This window comes from Sarcophilus harrisii, chromosome 1 (assembly GCF_902635505.1).
Source record: "Sarcophilus harrisii chromosome 1, mSarHar1.11, whole genome shotgun sequence".
Taxonomy (NCBI): domain Eukaryota; kingdom Metazoa; phylum Chordata; class Mammalia; order Dasyuromorphia; family Dasyuridae; genus Sarcophilus; species Sarcophilus harrisii.
This window is the reverse complement of record NC_045426.1, coordinates 704,969,495-704,987,283: the sequence shown is the minus strand read 5'-3', so window position 1 is coordinate 704,987,283 and position 17,789 is coordinate 704,969,495. Positions and strand designations below refer to the sequence as shown.

Sequence of the window (17,789 nt, the reverse complement as noted above, 5' to 3'; positions counted from 1 at the left end):
GAGTGAGAAATTACGTTGTTAATGGTATGGGGACGTGCCCTTCTCCCAGAGGCTCCCAAAGCCTGAGGAGAGACACATGCAAGGGCCCACCCTGTCCCCAGCCAGGCCTGCGGCGGAGAGGTGGGCATCCCTGGCCCTGCTGCCGGGCGGCCCTCGCGTCAGGACCTCTGCCCGTCAGGCCCCAGGCCCCAAGCGTTCTGTGGCTTTGGGAGCCACCACGTGGCCAACGCGGCACAGGAATATATGGAGAGTGACCCCTGCGTTAGGGAGCATCTCCCTGAGGGAGCTTGTGGCCGGTGAGAGGGGATGGCCCCGGGCCATTTGTCTGCGTGAAGTCCTTCGTGGAGGAACTGTGCATCCTTTGGAGAGCCTGTGGGGGGGGGGGGGGGTTCGTGTGATCAAATGAGGTCGACTCACATAGCCGTGAAAATGGCTTCCAGCCGGCATTTCGTTGCCCCTCATTTTCTAGGACACCCTTGCCTTGTGTCTGACATGAGTGCCCCGGGAAGCAGGAGAGCGGGGCCGCCCTCCCCACGGCATCCGCCCGGAAGGCACCCGCTACCCATCTGCCAAGCCCGGCCCAGGCCTGTCACCTGCAGGCCGTGGATCTGCCAAGCCCGGCCCAGGCCTGTCACCTGCAGGCCGTGGATCTGGCAGCAGGCGGGAACGTCCCTGGGGCACATGCGCCTCACTGACCCTGATGTCCGAGAAGCGACACGACAGGGTCATGGGCAGTCACTTGTTCCCAGGCGAGGGACCTGACTTGGTAATTGGTAGTGACTGGGCCCATGGACACTGCCCACCCGGCACCAGAGCTGGATGTGTGCCCACGGAGAGAACCCCCAGGTGCATCAGCCTGGGGAGGGGGGTAAACTACCGGCCATTCAGCCGCCTTTGCCAACCCTGAGGCAGCCTGGGTCAGGCAGCGAGCCCCCGCCATGTGGGCAATGCCATCCAAAGCCGGGCAAGTGAACATTACGGGCATGTCCCTGGCACAGCTGAGGGCGGGCACCACCATTGGCCTGGGCAGCAATTACTGCCCTGGACAGATTACTTGGGCAGCAAGCAGCTCACTGGGCCACACTGGCCCGCTCCAAAGCCCTGAGCTGCCCTGGGCCCAGCCCTGGCCTCACCCCCTCCCCTGCTGGCCGGCGCCCCCTCCCCCTCAGCATCCCCTTTGCTCTCTGAGCCCGGTGCCATCCATGGGCCAGAATCCCCGCCCTCCTGCAGGCCTGCGCACGATTCCACCACACGAGGAGCAATTAAGTCCCTTGAACAGGGACGACCAATTATGTAGGAAAACTGCACAGGCCACGCCTGCGTCTGCAGCTGGTCCACCCCGCACTGTGTCAGTGGTCACCACTCTGGAAGGCGAATGGGGAGCTCACCCTGCGCCCCCGGCCCAAGCCTGACCCCTCCCCCTCCAGGGGTGCCCATCCAGGCCCCAAGTAATCCCTCGTCCCCTCTCTCTGCAGGAGCTGCCACAGCATGACCAGCTTGTTCAGCAACACCGTGTCGCCCATTAAGGATGGGACATCCTCGCTTCCCAGAAGGCCCAGCTCCCTCAGCAAGCCCCCGCTTCGGGCTCTGTACGACCTGCTCATAGCGCCCATGGAAGGGGTAAGTGGCTGCGGCGCTGACCACTGAGCCGGGGCTGGGGCTGCGTCCAGGGGAATGAGAACCGCTGAGAAAACCAGGAGTTCTATAATCTTTCTCTCTGACTCTGGCTCCCTCTTTTTCTTGTCTGTCTGTCTGTCTCTCTCTCTCTCTCTCTCTCTCTCTCTCTCTCTCTCTCTTTTTCTTTCCCTCTGTCTCTCCCTCCGCCTCTCTGCTCTCTCTGTCTCTCTGTCTCTTTCTCTCTCTCCCCCGCCTCCCTGCTCTCTCTGTCCCTCCTTCCTTCCCTCCCTTCGCCCTCTCTGTCCTACCCCCCTCATGTCTGTCCCCGTCTTGCTCCCTCCCACGCCACTGTCTCCCCCTCACTATCAGTGTCTGACAGCCAGTGTGGGAAGGGGAAGAGCAGGGCTGGGCTGTGACCATCCCCCAAACTGGCGGGCCGTTTCCTTGGGGCCTCTTTGCGAGCTCCGGACCTGCTTGCGTGTGTGAGCGTGTGTGAGTGAGCCCCCGGAACCCCCCAGCCCCTCTCTTTCCTTCCGGGGTTCCTGTTGTCTGCACCGTGAGTCTCGGAGGAAGGAGCCGTGTTCTCGTCCCCTCCTCTCTGACACTGTCTGGACGCCGCCTCCCCTCCTGGGCGGGCGCCTCGTGGAGGGGCCAGAGCGCCTGCTCTTAGGCTGAATGTGCTTCCCCTGGCTTTGCCACGTGACTTTCTGGCACAGCCCCCACCCCCTTCCTTGGTGGGACCCTGGGCCCTTGTAACTGTGACTGCCACAAGCCTCTGTGGGGTTGGGGCCCACAAGGCCCCTGGGAGGGCAGCTGGCCAGTGCTGGGCTCTCGGATGCCTGTCGGGATGCACTGACATCAGCGGGTGGTACGCAGCCCCCAGCGCAGGTCTTAGAGTCGTCCCTGGCTGGAGAGAGCAACCTCCCGGCTTCCTCCGAGCCTTCCCGTCTTTGTTCTCCCTGCACAAGAGTGAGCTGATGGCCTCTGCTTTTTCCAAACTGTAAAATATGGCCTTGGTGCTGGAATGGACGAGGGACCCACATGAGGTACTTGGGACTCATGGAAAAGTCCCGACCCCAGGGAGGCCCAGGCCCGAATCCTGTCTCTGCTCCGGCTTCTTGCGTATTCTCTGGTCCTCTCGGAGCCTCTGGGATCGGCCGATGACCTCAAAAGCCCCGGCCTGGCCCGCAGAGAGCAAAGACGACTCCTCAGTGGTCAGAAGGACTCCCTAAGGCAACTCCCCCTTATCATCAGGTGACCGGTTGGAGAAGGCTCTCCCAGGAACGGCCTCCCTGACGCCGTCCTAACTGATCCGGATTCACGTCCGTGCTGCCCCGAGAGGAAGAGAGACCAGAACTGGCGAGATGGTTTCTCACCTTGTTTTTCCTGCTGGCCGCCATTGAGAGCAGGTTCAGGGAATTATTGCCCGCTCTGTCGTCCTCCTCCTTCTCCTCCTCCTCCTCCTCCTCCTTCTTCTCTTCTTCCCCCCAAGGATCAGGCCCAGCAGCGTCTCTGAGAGCCCCTGAGAAGGCCCTGACCCCAGGCACCCTCCCAAGGCCACTTACCCCGGCTGACTCCTCAGTGGCAGCGAGGGGAGGGAGACACAGCAGTGGGACCGTGGCCCCTTCTCCCTGCAGCTGAGGAGGGCCCTGGTGGAACAGTGGCCCGGGGCCGGCCAGGATGGGCGAGGCGGGCTCCTCTGGGACCCGGGTCGTGGGCTCTGAAAGCCGCCCCGGAGGAGGGGGCACTGAGGGGAATCACGGAAGCGACCCCCGCACCTCACAGATGAAGGCGCCGAGGCCCTGAGGAACAGAGGCCCTCTAGGAGCAGCCCCCAAGAGCTCACAGAGGCCATGGAAGACCCTGAGCTGGAGCGTCTGAGCTCTTCTAGGGGCTCAGGAGAGGCCCAGAGGGATGGGGGCCAGCCTGAACCCAGAACGGCTGCTCTGTGGGGGCCGCTCTGGCAGCTGGGAAGGGGGCGCTGAGCCCCCCGAGAGCTCTGGGCTTTCCCCCTGCTCAGCCTCTGAGAGCCCAGCCGGCCCCATGACACCCATGAAAACCATACAGAGCACGAAGGCGCTGCGGCCGCTTGTCAGTAACCCAAAGAACACCCCCAATGGCTAAAGAGGATGAATGAGGGGCCTCCTGGGGCCCAGGAGCCCCTGCGGTCACTGAGGACTCCGAGATCCCTGATTCCTGCGGGCATCCAGAGAGTGTGTGGCCACCAGAGGGCAGCACGGGCCCGCCTCAGTCACTGCTTTGCCCCTTTCTAGGGGGCTTCAAACAGTGTGAGCCCGTGCTGCTGCCCGGCCCCTCGTGAGGGAGTAAGGGATGATAGTCAGAAAGCTTCTGCCCTTTGTAGGGGGCTTTGAGCAATGGGAGCCAGTGTCCGGCCCCTCATGGGGGCTCAGGGACAATGGGAGGAGTGGCACGGAGGGCTGACCTTAGGCCCCCCTTCCCCAGGAATGGCTTTTTGCTTAGGGAGACCCCCCCTGCCGTGGCTTCTGCTTCCACCCGCCAGGGCCTTTGCTGACTGGACGACAACAGCGTGTCCCTTCCCTGGGGGGGCCCGCAGGGTCAAGGGGCCGGAAATCCCTCCAAGGCTGCCTGTCCCCAAGGGGCCAGGGTGCCCGGACAGCGATGAACCCCCCCGATCACCGGAGAGGCCCTGTTGTTGCAGGTCGTGAGTGCTGGACAATGCAGCTAGAGCCGGGAGAGACCTTGAGGGGTCGGGCCAGCCTTCCATTTCTCATGGGAACGCTGTGGTCGTTCGATGGGCAGTCCAAGAGGGTTTGGACCCCGACTCTCAGCCGGGTTCTCTCTGTGGCATGTTGGGGGCAGTGAAGGACAGAGCTCAGCGTCACAGAAGTCAGGAAAGATGCTGTCCCGCCTTACCCGGCAGGTGTTCCTCAGCCGGGGTGGGGGGGTCAGGGACGGGTGCCAGGCCTGGACCTTTCCCTGAGTCCAAACCAGCTGGGCAGCTTCAGCAGCTTGCCTCAGTTTCCTCATCCATGAAATGGGATGAGAAGCAAAGTTCCCTCACTCCAGTGTCTATACCAAGAAAACCCCAAAAGCATCCATGAAGTCAGACATGATTGAAAAGCACAAAAAAGGAATGGGGAACCCCCCCCCAGTACCTCCGGGACCCCGAAGGCCCCTCTGGAGTCTGGCCTCGGTGCCTTCCTCGTTCCCCTTCCGCCTTCTGCGGCCAGGCTGGTCCCCATGCTGGGGGAGCGTGGCTGTTGTTCCTCCTTCAGAAGGGAGGGATGGACGGTTGGCACTCTCCGCCAGCACCTGCCCTCCCTGTGGCGGGCACATGCCCTCATTCCTGGGCCTTTGTCCTGGCCAGAAGAGAGGGAGACATGGGCCTTTTGGGCATGAGGCAAGGCCCCGTTTCTCTGAGGAAGGTCCAGGCCCCGCCGCTATATTTCTCATGCCCGCACTTCCCATTTACTGCCTTCATTGCCCTGACCTTGGTTTTGTTCCACTTCTGGCCCAGTTCATCCTCAGCACTCACATCTTCAAAGACAAAAGTCACAGGCGGGGCTCTCCCCGGGAAGGCGTTGGCTGGGATCACGACCACCCCCTGCCCCAACTTAGCCTCGGGTTTCAGTCGCGAAACTACGGAGGCTTCGAAGGCCTCATTAACTCACCTGGATCTGAAGCAGTCACATCGATGGGGTTGGTGCTTCCGGCCTGTGTCTGGAGCCCCTGGCCCTGACCGGAGCCTGGATCTCATGACTGTTAGACGAGGCTCCCGAGCGGGGACCAGGCCGGGCTCTGACACAGGGACCACCCTGCCGTGTTTGGGAGCAGCCGTTGCTCTGATCTGTCCTTAGCGAGGGAAGGTGTCCTCTCCTAAATGGATTTTCAGATGAAAAGAGCAATTTTGTGTGTTTTTAAAAGGGATTTGGAGAGACAAGGTCCCAGGTGTGCCATATGGCCTGGAGAAGGCCGGGTCACTGAGGGGCCTCCTCGTCGGCTGCTTTTAACCAAAACCTCTCTTGTGGCATTCAGAGGAGGGCTGTCACCATCCGAGCACTGTGAGCATTTCTAGAGCGGATCAGGAAGAGAAAAAACAAGCCCAGTTACGTCCAGGCCGACCGTCCGGTGCCAGAAGGGATGACGGAGCCTGAGACGAAGCTCCTCGGCCTCCCCAGAGGGGAGAGAGTGGGAGAACGGCCCCCTTACCTGGGCCAGCCCAGCGGGCTATTCTCCCTCTCCTGCTCTAGCGAAGGCTTTCATGTATCAGCATCAGCCTGACTGGGAAGGCTCGCCAGCTTAGGACGGCAGAGCGTTGTGGCGAGGAGGGGCCTCGGACGCCCTCTAGTCCAATGTGTTTGGGTTCTCAGAGAGTTTCAGGGCCCTCGCACTTCCCAGCGGTAGGGAGGAACCACGGTCTCTGCCATCTGGGCTCCGAGTAGGGAGAGTGCTTTCCACCACCGGCTCCAACCGCCCTCAAAAGTCTGGCCACGCGGGCCCATCTTTTGCCTGTTAGAACGACTGGTGCGCGTTTGTCCCCAATCCAGACAACCAGAGAGCCCCAAACGCCAGCACTTTGGTTTTTCACCCATCACCCAGCAAACATTAATCTGTGTTTCGGCGTAGCCGCGGCGTCAATCCAGATCGAAGCGGCCACCGCCGATCTGTACATAAGGATCCCTGTGGCTGCACAGAGACTGGGTTGGGAGATGCGGGGCTGTCTCTGTTTTAGGGAGTCTCCGTTTCTTTCGTTAAATATTTCCCAATTACGTTTTAATCCGGTTTGGGCCACACTTGCTTGTGTCACGGGCCACGGGTTTGGCGCTCGTGCAGCCCAGCACTGGCAGCAACGGCGTCTTAGTAAATTAGGATTGTTTGCAATTTAATGGTTGATATAAATGGTTTACACGACATTTTCCAGTTTATAAGGATATTCAGTTATTTCTCCCCGCCCCCCACAAGCCATTTTTCCCGGCCCCAAGTGGCCCAGAGCCCGCCCCAAGCAGCATCTTCTCCGCATCACAGCCTCCCAGGCCCAAGTCACTGAGGCCCGTGACCCCTCCTCCCCTTCCCCCTCCGCCCTCTCGGGCGCCGGTTGTGGGCTGCACTGGGTTCTGCCCAGAAGGCCCGTGGTCTGTCTGTCCCTGTGAGGAGGCGGCGCGAGGGACCCCTCGCTGCCTGAGCTCAAGCCCCCTGACCCAAGCCCGCCTTTGGATGGAAGCCCAGAGAGGCTGTCCCAGAGCAGGCCAGAGCCCACCTTGTGTCGCCCCCTGCCGGGAATTACAGAGACCGAGGGACTGAGGCTGGACCCGAGGCCCAAGGCCTCTGACCTCCCTGCAGGAGGAGCTTTTCTGGATGATGCTACCCATCCTGAAGCCCAGAAATCCGGCCCCGCAGATGGAGCTGGGGGCCGGGAAGCCTGAGAGTCAGCCCCAAAGTCTTGGGACACAGTCATTTGTTTTAAACTCGTCCTCAAAATCGCTCCCAAAGGCAAACAAGATGCAAATTAGCCGAATGATTTTATTTGTTTCTCAGAAAAAGGAGGAGAAAAAACCCTGGACCGTAGGGGTTCCAGCTCACCTGGAAATTCTGTAGGGCACAGGGCACTCCGGCTTAGCCGAGGTCACATTGCCCTCAGCCAGATTCCCAGAGCAGGAAGTCAGACGGAAGAGAGCCACAATCCCCCTCCCCCCCCCCCCCCCCCCCCCCCCCAGTAAAACGGGGACAGTGTGGGACCTGGGCCGCAGGGGGAGGATGGGCGGAGCACCCAGTGGCCGGGGTCAGCAGGCACCTGGAACCAGCCTGTCAAGATGCAGCGGGCCGGCGCCCAGGGTGGCCGGGTGGCAGAGGGCTGGACGGGCAGGCAGGCACCCACTGTCGAGAGCCCCAGTGAGGCAGAATGGCAGAGGATCCTGACCCTGCCGTCCTCAGACTGGAGCCTCTCCTACCCCTGCTCCGTCTCTGGCCAAACTGTTTCAGAGGATGGGCCGAGAAGGCGACGAACAGCTCCTCCCCTGCCCCCACCAGGACTGCTTCCCACAGTGCCTGTGCCCCCTGCCGCTGCCCCATGTCCCTGTCCCCGTTCTCCTTTGTCCCCAGCCTCCCTTTGGCTTGAATGCCCTTTCTGGCTCCCCTTTCTTTGCCCCGTATTCTTGTGCTTTTTGAAAGAAACCTCCCTTCTTCAGAAAACTCCCGGGGGGTGTCCGAGCAGGGGAGATGTGGCCGCCATCATTGCCGCTTGGATCTCCAGGCCCCTGTTCTCTGAGGGTGCTTTACATAACATTAAGTCCTATAACCTCCCTGGGAGAGGGACCAAAGGGTGACCCACGTTCTGCAGAGGATTAGGGGGACCTGGGGAGGTCATGCAGGTGTGGTCGGCCTCTGCCCTTCTCTGCCCCCTCCGCAGCCCTGCCACCCTCCCTCCCTTTCCCTTCCCTTCTGCACCTCGAGCTGGGGAGGCTTCAGATCGCAGCATGAGGGCTTAGACCACGGGCAGGATGCTCCTTGTTCCCTGGGCCCAGCTTGTCTGCTCCTTGTCTCGTACAACTCTTCTTCCTCTGGACTGCCCCGGCCCCTGTCCTCTGCCTCTCCAGCCCCTGTCTCCCATCCCCCGGCCCGATAGGAATTTTGTGGGGATGCTTTGGCCCAGTCCCGGCCCTGGCTGAACGCCTCCAGCCAGACCCGTCCTCACAGAACCCTTCTGAGCACGTCTGTTGGGCTGGCGCTGATCCACGGCTCACACTCCTGGCCCAGTGTCTCACTTTTGTTTGCCCATTGACGGATTTGTCTAGGCCCTTTGCCCATGGCCATTGGAGCACTGGGGACACGGAGCATGCCGGGGGGGGGGGGGCCACCCTGCGCCTGGGGAGCCGCCGACTCAGTTGTGTGCCCCTGTTCTCCCCCCAGGGCCTGATGCACTCCAGCGGGCCCGTGGGGCGCCATCGGCAGCTGGTCCTGGTGCTGGAAGGAGAGCTGTACCTCATTCCTTTTGCCCTCCTGAAAGGGAGCTCCTCCAACGAGTATCTGTATGAGCGCTTCACCCTCATCGCAGTGCCCTCCATCCGGGCCCTGAGCCCCAACTCCAAGGTAGGCCCCCACCCCCAGCCCCCCGGTCCCCAGTCCCCCCAACCCCCCCAGCCCACCAGCCCCCTTGCCTGTTTTGTGACACCAAATATTAGCAACGGATAAACCGCCATCAGCTCCCAGCGGGCAAAAGCTCTGAGGGTGGCGCTGCCCAGGGGCAGGGGGATGGAGCACAGGACTCCTTGCAGCTCCCCGCTCCCCCTTTTCTGCCCTTCAAGGCTCCTTTGGGGTCCTCTCTAAGATCACAGGGATCCAAGGGAAACCATCTCCCAGGGAAGCGCTTGCTCCGTTTTTGTCTGCAGAAGTCTGGCCCATCCTCAGGCGGCGCCATCCCCGCATCCATTGGGTGCCTCTTGTACCCAGGGGCGTCATGCTTAGTTTGTGGCAAGCAACTGTGAGGACAGAGCAGAGCAGGGACTAAAGCGAGAGGGCTCGGGCAGCTTTGGGGAGCAGCCCCTTTGGGCGCAAGGGGAGAAAGACTGAGCCTTGGGAGCACAGCCAAGCAAAAGTGGCCAGTCTCCCCTCAGGGGGCACCGGCCTCCCCTCGAGGGGCTCCATCCCCCATCCAAACCTACACTGGCCACCTCAATGCTAAGAACACTGAGGGCTTTACACTTAGAACTGACCCCCTCTGAACAGGAGGCCTGGGGGTGTCGGGGGCAGGGGGCACCAAGGTGACCAAGGCCTGTGCCCAACCTTGGGTTAGGGGCACCGTCCTTGGGAGGGCACATGGGGCCGCTCAGGCCACCTGCTGCTGGGGGGAGCTGTGTTCTTACAGGCTGCCATCATGAGTCACATCTGGCTTTATGTGGCGCCCTTAGACAGGGAGGGAGGGAGGGAGGAACAGAGAGAGGGAGAAAGGGAGGGAGGGAAGGAGCCAGGCTGCCGCCTCCCCACTCACCGCCCTCTCTCGCCCTAGTCTCTCCTGAGGAAGAGCGCGCCCGCCTTCTCCAGCTCCACCTCGATGGCGGCCGTCATCGGCAACCCCAAGCTGCCCTCGGCAGTCATGGACCGCTGGCTGTGGGGGCCGGTGCCCTCGGCGGAGGAGGAGGCCTACATGGTGTCGGAGCTGCTGGGCTGCCAGCCTCTGGTGGGCGCGGTGGCCACCAAGGAGCGCGTCATGAGCGCCCTGAGCCAGGCCGAGTGCGTGCACTTCGCCACCCACATCTCCTGGAAGCTGTCCGCCCTGGTGCTGACCCCCAACGCCGAGGGCACCCCCGGGGGCAGCCGCAGCTCCTTCGGCAACCCCTACACCATCCCCGAGTCCCTGCGCATGCAGGACGATGCCAGCGACGCCGAGAGCATCTCAGACTGCCCGCCCCTGCAGGAGTTCCTGCTCACGGCCGCCGACATCCTGGACCTGCGGCTCCCGGGCAAGCTGGTGGTGCTGGGCTCCTACCAGGAGTCGGGCGGCAGGGTCACGGCCGACGGCGTCATCGCCCTGACCCGGGCCTTCCTGGCGGCGGGCGCCCAGTGCGTGCTGGTGTCGCTGTGGCCCGTGCCCGTGGCCGCCTCCAAGATGCTGATCCACGCCTTCTACTCCTCCCTGCTGAACGGGCTGCGGGCCAGCGCCGCCCTGGGTGAGGCCATGAAGGGGGTGCAGAGCAGCAAGCAGTTCTCGCACCCGTCCAACTGGGCAGGTAGGAGGGGCCGGGGCCAGGCCGGGGGGCTGGGGAGGAGGGGCCAGGCCAGGCCGGGGGGCCAGGGAGGAGGGGCTAGGCCAGGCCAGGGGGCCGGGATGGGGGGCCGGGGAGGAGGGGCCGGGCCAGGCCAGGGGGCCGGGATGGGGGGCCGGGGAGGAGGGGCTGGGCCAGGCCGGGGGGCCGGGGAGGAGGGGCCAGGGCCAGGCCAGGGGCTGGGGCCAGGGGGCCGGGGAGGAGGAGGCCAGAGCCAGGCGCCGGGGCTGGGCCGGGGCAGGGGGCTCAGGCCTGGGCTGGGGCTGGAGGAAACTGAGGCAGGTCATACAGCAGGAAGCGTCTCCAGGTTCCTGCCTCTGAGCACTTTGCCTGTGACAGCCCTTCAAGGGAATGAACACTGACCTTTCTTACAAAGTGGGAAACTGAGACTCATTAAGGTTAAATGAAAAAAAAATCAAGTCGAAATCATGTTTAAACAGTTAAATGCCAGTCGCAGGGGGGCAAACAGCCAGAACCGGAAACCGGGGGCTCTGCCTCAGGGGCCAGCACCCGCCAGTGTGGCCCCAGTTCCAAGCCGGGGCCTGCAGTGTGGAGGATGCAGCAAGCCCCACCTGGAGGACTTGTCTCCCCGGCGGCCCCCAATCCTCAGAGGCCCCGCCCATTTTAGAAATGACCCCCCCCCCCAGCTGGGCCAGGGGCCGCTGAGGCTGACAAAAGCGGTGTTGCCCCACGATGTGGCCTCAGTTTGTGGATCTGCCATTGGTCAGCCCTCTCAGGCCTGTGCCCACCAGTGGCTTTGGGCCATCTCTGTCATAGCTGGAGCTAGAGTAAAAAAAAAAAAAAAAAAAAAAAAAAAAAGAAAGAAAAAAAAGAAAGAAAAATAGAAATACAGGAAAAAATTAAAAAAAAAATAAAAGAAATTAAGAAAAGAAAAAAGGGGAAAAAGGCAGCAATAGCTGGGGGCCAGGAAAGGTGGCCTGGGACAGCCTGGCGGCCACGGGCAAAAAGCCCCCAAGGAGTGCTCCCCTCACCCCCAGCCCCTGCCTGGACCAGCTGGGCTCACTGCCAGAAAGGGACCCCAGAATCCGGGGTCTGGGAGTGTGGGGTTCGCTTTCAAGTCACCCCCAGTTTTGTGATCCTCAGCTCCCTGGGATGAGCCTTGGCCTGGCCAACATTTGGGGGATTCCCATTGGTGGGCTGCCCAGGATGTTCCCCAAGGCCCTCCCTAGCTGGAAGGACAGGAAGTCCAGAAGAGGAGACCTCCCTCCCTAAGGGCCCGAGTGCTCTCTGGGGATCCTGGGCTCAGAGGCTGAGGCGGCCGGGGGGCCCACGTGTACTGGGAGGAGACATTGATGCTGGGGGCACTGGGGCCTTGCTGGGGGACTTGGGGTCCGCAGGACCCAGCTTTGGAGCCGCGGGGGGGGGGGGCAGCAGAGACTAGCTGACTTTGCTGCCAGCCAAGGGGGAAGATGGGCTGGGAGAGTGAGGGACAAAGTCCGAGTGGGTCATGGTGGCTCAGAAGCGGCCGAGCTGGGGCTCCTGGCTCCCGCTCCCGGGGCCCTCCTTCCTCCCCCTCCCCCAGCACTGGCTGGGCACAAAGTGTCACCATGCCCAGAACTGCTTCGCCCGGGGCCTCAGGCCCGTGAGGATGGGGGAGCCGGGGGCTGCTCCCCACTGAGGGGCTCAGGGCTGACCACGGAATCCGTTCTCCTCCCGCAGGCTTCCTGCTCATCGGCAGCGACGTGAAGCTCAACAGCCCCTCATCCCTCATCGGCCAGGCCCTGACGGAGATCCTGCAGCACCCGGAGAGAGCCCGAGACGCCCTGCGCGTGCTGCTCCACCTGGTGAGGGGCAGCTCGGCCCGGACCTTCCCCCCACCGGGTCTCAGGGTCCCCCCGGAGGAGGGAGTTCGGCCCGGACGATGCATCCGAGGGCTGGGGGAGCTCTTTCCATCGGCAGCTTTAGATGGAACTGAGGTTCCGGGCTGAGGGAAGGTTTTCCTTGGAAGCCAGAGTGACAGTCTAGAGTCCCACCCCCCCCCCCAGCGGCCAGGCGCGCCCCCTCCCCCAATGACCACATCTCTGGGTGTGCAGGAGCCCCCGGAGGCAGACACCGGGTCCCTGTGCCCCAAGGGCGGCACACAGTGGGTGCTTAGATGGGGAAATCAAGGCGCCCAGAGCAGAGGCCACTTACTTAGTGACAGCCGGGCGTCACCCACAGCCCCTGCCCCAGGCTCAGGGGCTCTGGGCGGCCTTTTTCACATGGGCAGGGGGTGAATGATGGCAGGGTTGGGACAGAGGCCTCGGGTCCCATGGGTTGGGCTGCTGGGAGGGGTCGCCTAGGACAGAGTTTACAGTCAGTGTCCTGACCAAAGCCAGCCCCGCTCCCGGTGATGGAGGGGAAGCCTGACCCCCGCCCCTCTGCACTGCCCGCCCCAGGTGGAGAAGTCCCGTGGGGTCAGACAGGGCCGGACCTCCAAACAAGGAGGAAACGGGTATAGGCATCCCCAAGTGTCCCTGCCCAGGGCGGGAATGCTCCGGGGCCACCTCAGGCCCTCTGGCACTGAACGAGCTCCCCCCACCCGCCATCCGGCTTGGCAGCCAGCATTTATAAAGCACCTACTGTGCACCGGGCCCCGGGCCGAGGGCTAGAAACACAAAGAAAGGAAAAAGGCAGTTCCTGTCCCCCAGAAGCCCCCTGTCTAATAGGGAGGTGAGAAACATGGGGAAGGAGAACAGGGAAATACACAAATTATGACTAGAGAGAGGTTTTATTTGGGGGATTAAGCTGCCTGTGGCCCCCACAGGCCCCCCAAGCTGTGCCCTGACAAGGCTCCTTGTCACTCTCTCCTTAACATGGGGGGATGCTGTGAAAGGGCGGGGGAGGGGAAGCCTGACCCCCGCCCCTCTGCACTGCCCGCCCCAGGTGGAGAAGTCCCTGCAGCGGATTCAGAACGGGCAGCGCAACGCCATGTACACCTCCCAGCAGAGCGTGGAGAACAAGGTGGGCGGCATCCCCGGCTGGCAGGCGCTCCTCACCGCCGTGGGGTTCAGGCTGGACCCTCCGGCCAGCGGGCTGCCCGCCGCCGTCTTTTTCCCAACTTCTGACCCCGGCGAGCGGCTCCAGCAGTGCAGCACCACCCTGCAGTCTCTCCTGGGTAAGAAGGGGGCCAGGGCCGCCCCTCCACCCCCCCACTGAGGGCAAGTGGGGGTACAGCCCCTCCTCACCCCCACAGAGGGCAGGTGGGGATACAGCCCCGCCTAACCCCCTCACACACAAAGGGAAGATTGGGGTACAGAGGGCACTGGGGGCAGCGAGGTCAGAGAAGCACCAGGTGGGCTTGGGAAGGTCACAGCCTTGATTTGGCTCACTGCCATCTCTGAAGGGCTGATGGCACAAGGTGCTGGGGGTGCAAAGGGGCATGTGCCTCTGGAGCTCCTAGGATGGAGAGGGCCCCCCGTCTGGCCCTCGTTCTCTCCCCGCTGGACTGTGCCAGTGCTCCCTGGCTGCCCACCCCCAGCCCCCCCTGCTTCCCTTGCCCCCTCCCCCCCTTACTAAAGTTCCCTCCTGTCTCACACTGCTCAAGAGGCTTTTCTTCTGTTGCCCCCCGCCTTGGCCCTCCAATGGAAGGAAAGAGCAGAGACCCCGGTGACAAACCAGAGCTTCCAAGACCACCCCAGTCACCGGGGGCAAGTCCCAGACGTGTCCGTGGCAGGAGAGACTCAGCCTGACTCGGTTGTCTCACTGACATCTGTGTGTCCAGGAGCAGGGCCTGGGGAGGAGGGGCCACTCAGTCAGCGCCATAGGGTCTCCGCTTCCTCCCAGCCTGGCAGGGCTGCCTCTGGGGGCTTCGGCCCCTCATGGGGGACAGCCGGGCCGGGAACAGCCAGGAAGGGGACAGCTGGGCAGACCCCCTCATCAGTGAGGGAAAAGACACACCCATGGGGTCTCCTTGGGGGCACCCAGGGCTTCACCCCCCCCCCCAAGGGTCCTGAACAGCTCCCTGTCTGGCCTTGCAGGGCTGCCGTCCCCCGCCCTCCAGGCCCTGTGCAAACTCATCACTACCTCGGAAGCTGGAGAACAACTCATCAGCCGGGTAAGCGGCCAGGCTGGGCCAGGGTCCCAGAGGGAGGGGAAGCACCCGGCTGGGACTGGCGGGCAGGGGGGCTCTGCTGTGGGGCGGCTCGGGCCTGGCCTCCCCCACCCCCCTGGTCCTCAGGGAGCACCAGAGCCCTTCCCCGAAGGCAGCCAGCTTGGGGAGGACCTTCAGGGAAGCCTCTCCCTTGGGGGCCCAAAGACACACACCCCTTCCTCCCCCAACCTTTGGGAGCCATTGGGCCAGCTAGGGGACAAATCACCCCTGCTGCGCTCCCAGGGGCCCTCCTCCCAAGGGCACTCCCACAGGGGCCCAGCCAGCCCTCGAGGCCTGGAGCGCCTGCAGTCCGGGGCCGGCAGCCTTGTCCTTCCGCCCGCCCCCCTCCCCCTCTGTGTGTGCGCAGGAGCTTGGTCTGGGGTCTTGGTTTTTGAGGGGGAAAAAAGGAAGAAAAGTGATCTCCCTCAGAAGCTTCTGGACCCAGTACTGCTCTCTCTGGGCCCAGAGGAACCACCCGCGGGCACTCTCTAGGGCCAGCGGGCACCTGGGGGGAGGGGCTCCTGGAATGGGCCCCCCCTCCCATGGGAGAGTGCACACCCCTACTCACAATCCACACTCATCCACACACACATGCGCTCACATTCACATACATGCTCATGTTCACACAGATTCATCCTCATGCATGACACACACTTTCACACTCACTCACACACACGCACTGGGCACAAACCCAGAAGGCCGCAGCACTTGGCCAGTCCCCACGAGGTGGTGCCTGAGAGACTCATCCTGGTCATCTGGTCACAAGGCACAGGGCACAGCCCGACCACCCGAGGCGGCCCCGCCACCCGGCTCCGCCTCCTTTCCACAGAACGGTGCCTGTGCGGACGGGGCTCCTGCCCCTTTGGCCGGCGGCAGCGCGGGGTGGGGTGGGGGGCGGCCCAGCCCAGGGACTTTCCCCACAGCTTCGGAGGGGCTGAGACTGCGCTCCTTTCCGCGTTCTAACTGGCGCATGGCATCTGCTTCCCTAACAGCCCAGGAGACGGGCGGGTCCGGAGATGGGGGGCAGGGAAGCCCAGGGGGCCCCAGAGCCCCTCATGCACTGGCAGACCACGCCTCTCTGGGCCCGCTGCCCTTGGGCTGCCCTCAGGCTCAGCTGGAGGATGGGCCCGGGCCTCCAGAGGCAACTGGGCCGCTCTCCTGGGTCCGAGTGCTCAGTGCTTCCCCCCGAGCCTGGAGCGCAGAGGGTGGGGGGCCGCCGCCGGGTCCCAGAGCGTCCGCAAGGGGGGCTTCCCAGTCTGGCTGCTCCCGCCCCTGTTTGTCCCCTCCTGGCTCTGTCTCCCCCCCTGACTGCACCCCGCTGTGGCTGCGAGTTTGTAGGCCGGCCCAGAGCTTGCTGATGGCAGTGGGCAGTTCATGGGGCGCAACAAGCTGTGCTTGAGTCTAAACCACCTTCTCTCTCTCTCTCTTTCTCTCCCTCTTTCTCTCTCTGGTTCTTTCCTTTTCTTATAATCTGCTGGCTGAAGGCTGTTAAAAATATGGTTGGAATGGTGAGTACTCCTCTAAGTAGCAGCTGTGACCCAGGTGAGCCCAAGAAACCTCCGCCTCTGGGCGGCCACAGGAGGCCGGGCCCAGCCAGTCCCTCCCTGGGAAGAGCAGGGCTCCTTGGGCGGCCTCCATGGACCCCGGGGCCGAGACCTAGGACTGTCCCCCCGCATCCCATCTCTGTGTTGCCACAAACATCCCCTGGCGTTGAGTGCGGATAAGGTCGATTAATGGCGCTTAATGCCAGGGGGCACCAGGGATCCCCAGCATACGCAGACCAAGGAGGAATCTGGGCCTGCGGCATGGCCGAGGCTCCCCCTGAGGCCTCTCGTTGCTCAGTTTCCCTTTTGCGTTTCACCATCTGCTCCCACTCTGTTCCTCTCTAGTCTGTCTGCTGAGCTCCGTGCGGGTCCCGGGGCTCGACCCTCGGTCCGTGGCGGGATTTTAGAAGGGAGAGCTTTTCCCTCCCCACACGCTCCCGCCAGTCCTAGGAAAGCCCGGGGCTCTTCCTGGTGGCCAACGCTGCTCTGGCTTCCCGCCGAGGGCTTTGTCAGGGCCGTGAAATCCTTCTCCTGGGCACTGCCACTGCTGAGTCAGCCAGCGGAGCAGCCACATCCCTTCCGCCATGTTTCTCTGAATCCTCATTGTGAGGGGGCGAGCGGTCTGGCTTCTCCCAGAAGTTAGGGGGTCCGCCTCGGCTCTGCTTCAGAGTCAGCGGGGCTGCGCCTGGGGGGCCCCTGACAGCCGCGCTGAGCCGTGGGGTGGGTGGGGGGGAGCACGGGGAGGGCGAGTCTCCGCAGGCCGGCCGAGATTGATGCCTCTTCCCTGTCTTCCAGCTCCACCAGGTCTTGGTCCAGCTCCAAGCCGGAGAGAAGGAACAGGATTTCTCCTTGGCTCCAATCCAAGTCTCCATCAGTGTCCAGCTCTGGCGGCTCCCCGGCTGTCACGAGTTCCTGGCAGCCCTCGGTAAGGAAACATTCCCCCCTTTAGTTGCATCATCCCCCAGTTTCTAGTGTCTTTCCCTCTTGCCTTTCACTGAGAGATACTTGATGTTGTAGCGCGCTGGGCCTGGAGTCAGAGCCTCATTGTCCTGACTCCAACTCCAGCCTCAGACACTTCCTGGACGTGGGACTCTGGGCAAGTCGCTCCACCCTGTCTGCCTCAGTTTCCTTATCTGTAAAAGAGCTGGAGAAGTCAGTGGCCAAGGCCTCCAAGAGGCCTTGACTCTGCCAAGAAAACCCCAAATGGAGTCAGGACAGCCAGACATGGCTGAAAAATGACTGAATAACATTTCTTCTCACTATTATCTTGGGTTATTGGTGCCTCGTTTTAAGCTTCAACAAAAGCTCCCATAAGCTCTTGATTTTGCCTCAGTGACTTTTCACTTCTTTCGGAAACATCTGCTGAATTTTGGTGTGGGAAAAACCCAGCTTAGCCTCCTTGGCCTAGAGTGGTGGACTCCCTCAGGTCGACTGTGAGGCTGCAAGCCAAGGACCGGCCTTTCTGCTGGTTCTCTGTTAACTCACGAGGAAGGATGGGCCAGGAACAGCTGCTCCCCCCAGGGAAGTCCCTTATAGGCCCCCAGGCCCCAAAGGGCACATCATAGCCACATGCTCCCAGAATCGGGGGCTTTCAAATGAAAAGACAAATCTTTCCCCCCTTTAGGAAAGCAAACCATTGGTGATGAGCCTTTGGTTCTTAGAAGCCAGGGTTTGCTGGCCACAGGTTGTCCCACACCAGAATTCCTTGGACCTCATAAAGGAAAGGTAACCCCTTTCCCTTTCCTGACCTCCACCTTTTTAAGTAGACTGCAGATGTAGCCTGATTTCTAAAGAC

The 17,789-nt window shown here is 62.6% G+C and overlaps 1 protein-coding gene across 1 annotated transcript in view; it reads left to right on the top strand.

Moving 5' to 3' along the window:
• The window catches only part of TTC28 (tetratricopeptide repeat domain 28), a 509,780-nt gene that overhangs the window by 481,711 nt on the left and 10,280 nt on the right, over positions 1-17,789 (top strand). Inside the window, exons 14-21 of the mRNA XM_031948792.1 lie at positions 1,476-1,620; positions 8,505-8,684; positions 9,601-10,321; positions 12,038-12,162; positions 13,244-13,475; positions 14,338-14,414; positions 15,935-15,958; positions 16,790-16,919. Coding sequence (XP_031804652.1) covers positions 1,476-1,620; positions 8,505-8,684; positions 9,601-10,321; positions 12,038-12,162; positions 13,244-13,475; positions 14,338-14,414; positions 15,935-15,958; positions 16,790-16,919 — 1,634 coding nt within the window. The remainder of the gene's footprint in view (positions 1-1,475; positions 1,621-8,504; positions 8,685-9,600; positions 10,322-12,037; positions 12,163-13,243; positions 13,476-14,337; positions 14,415-15,934; positions 15,959-16,789; positions 16,920-17,789) is intronic.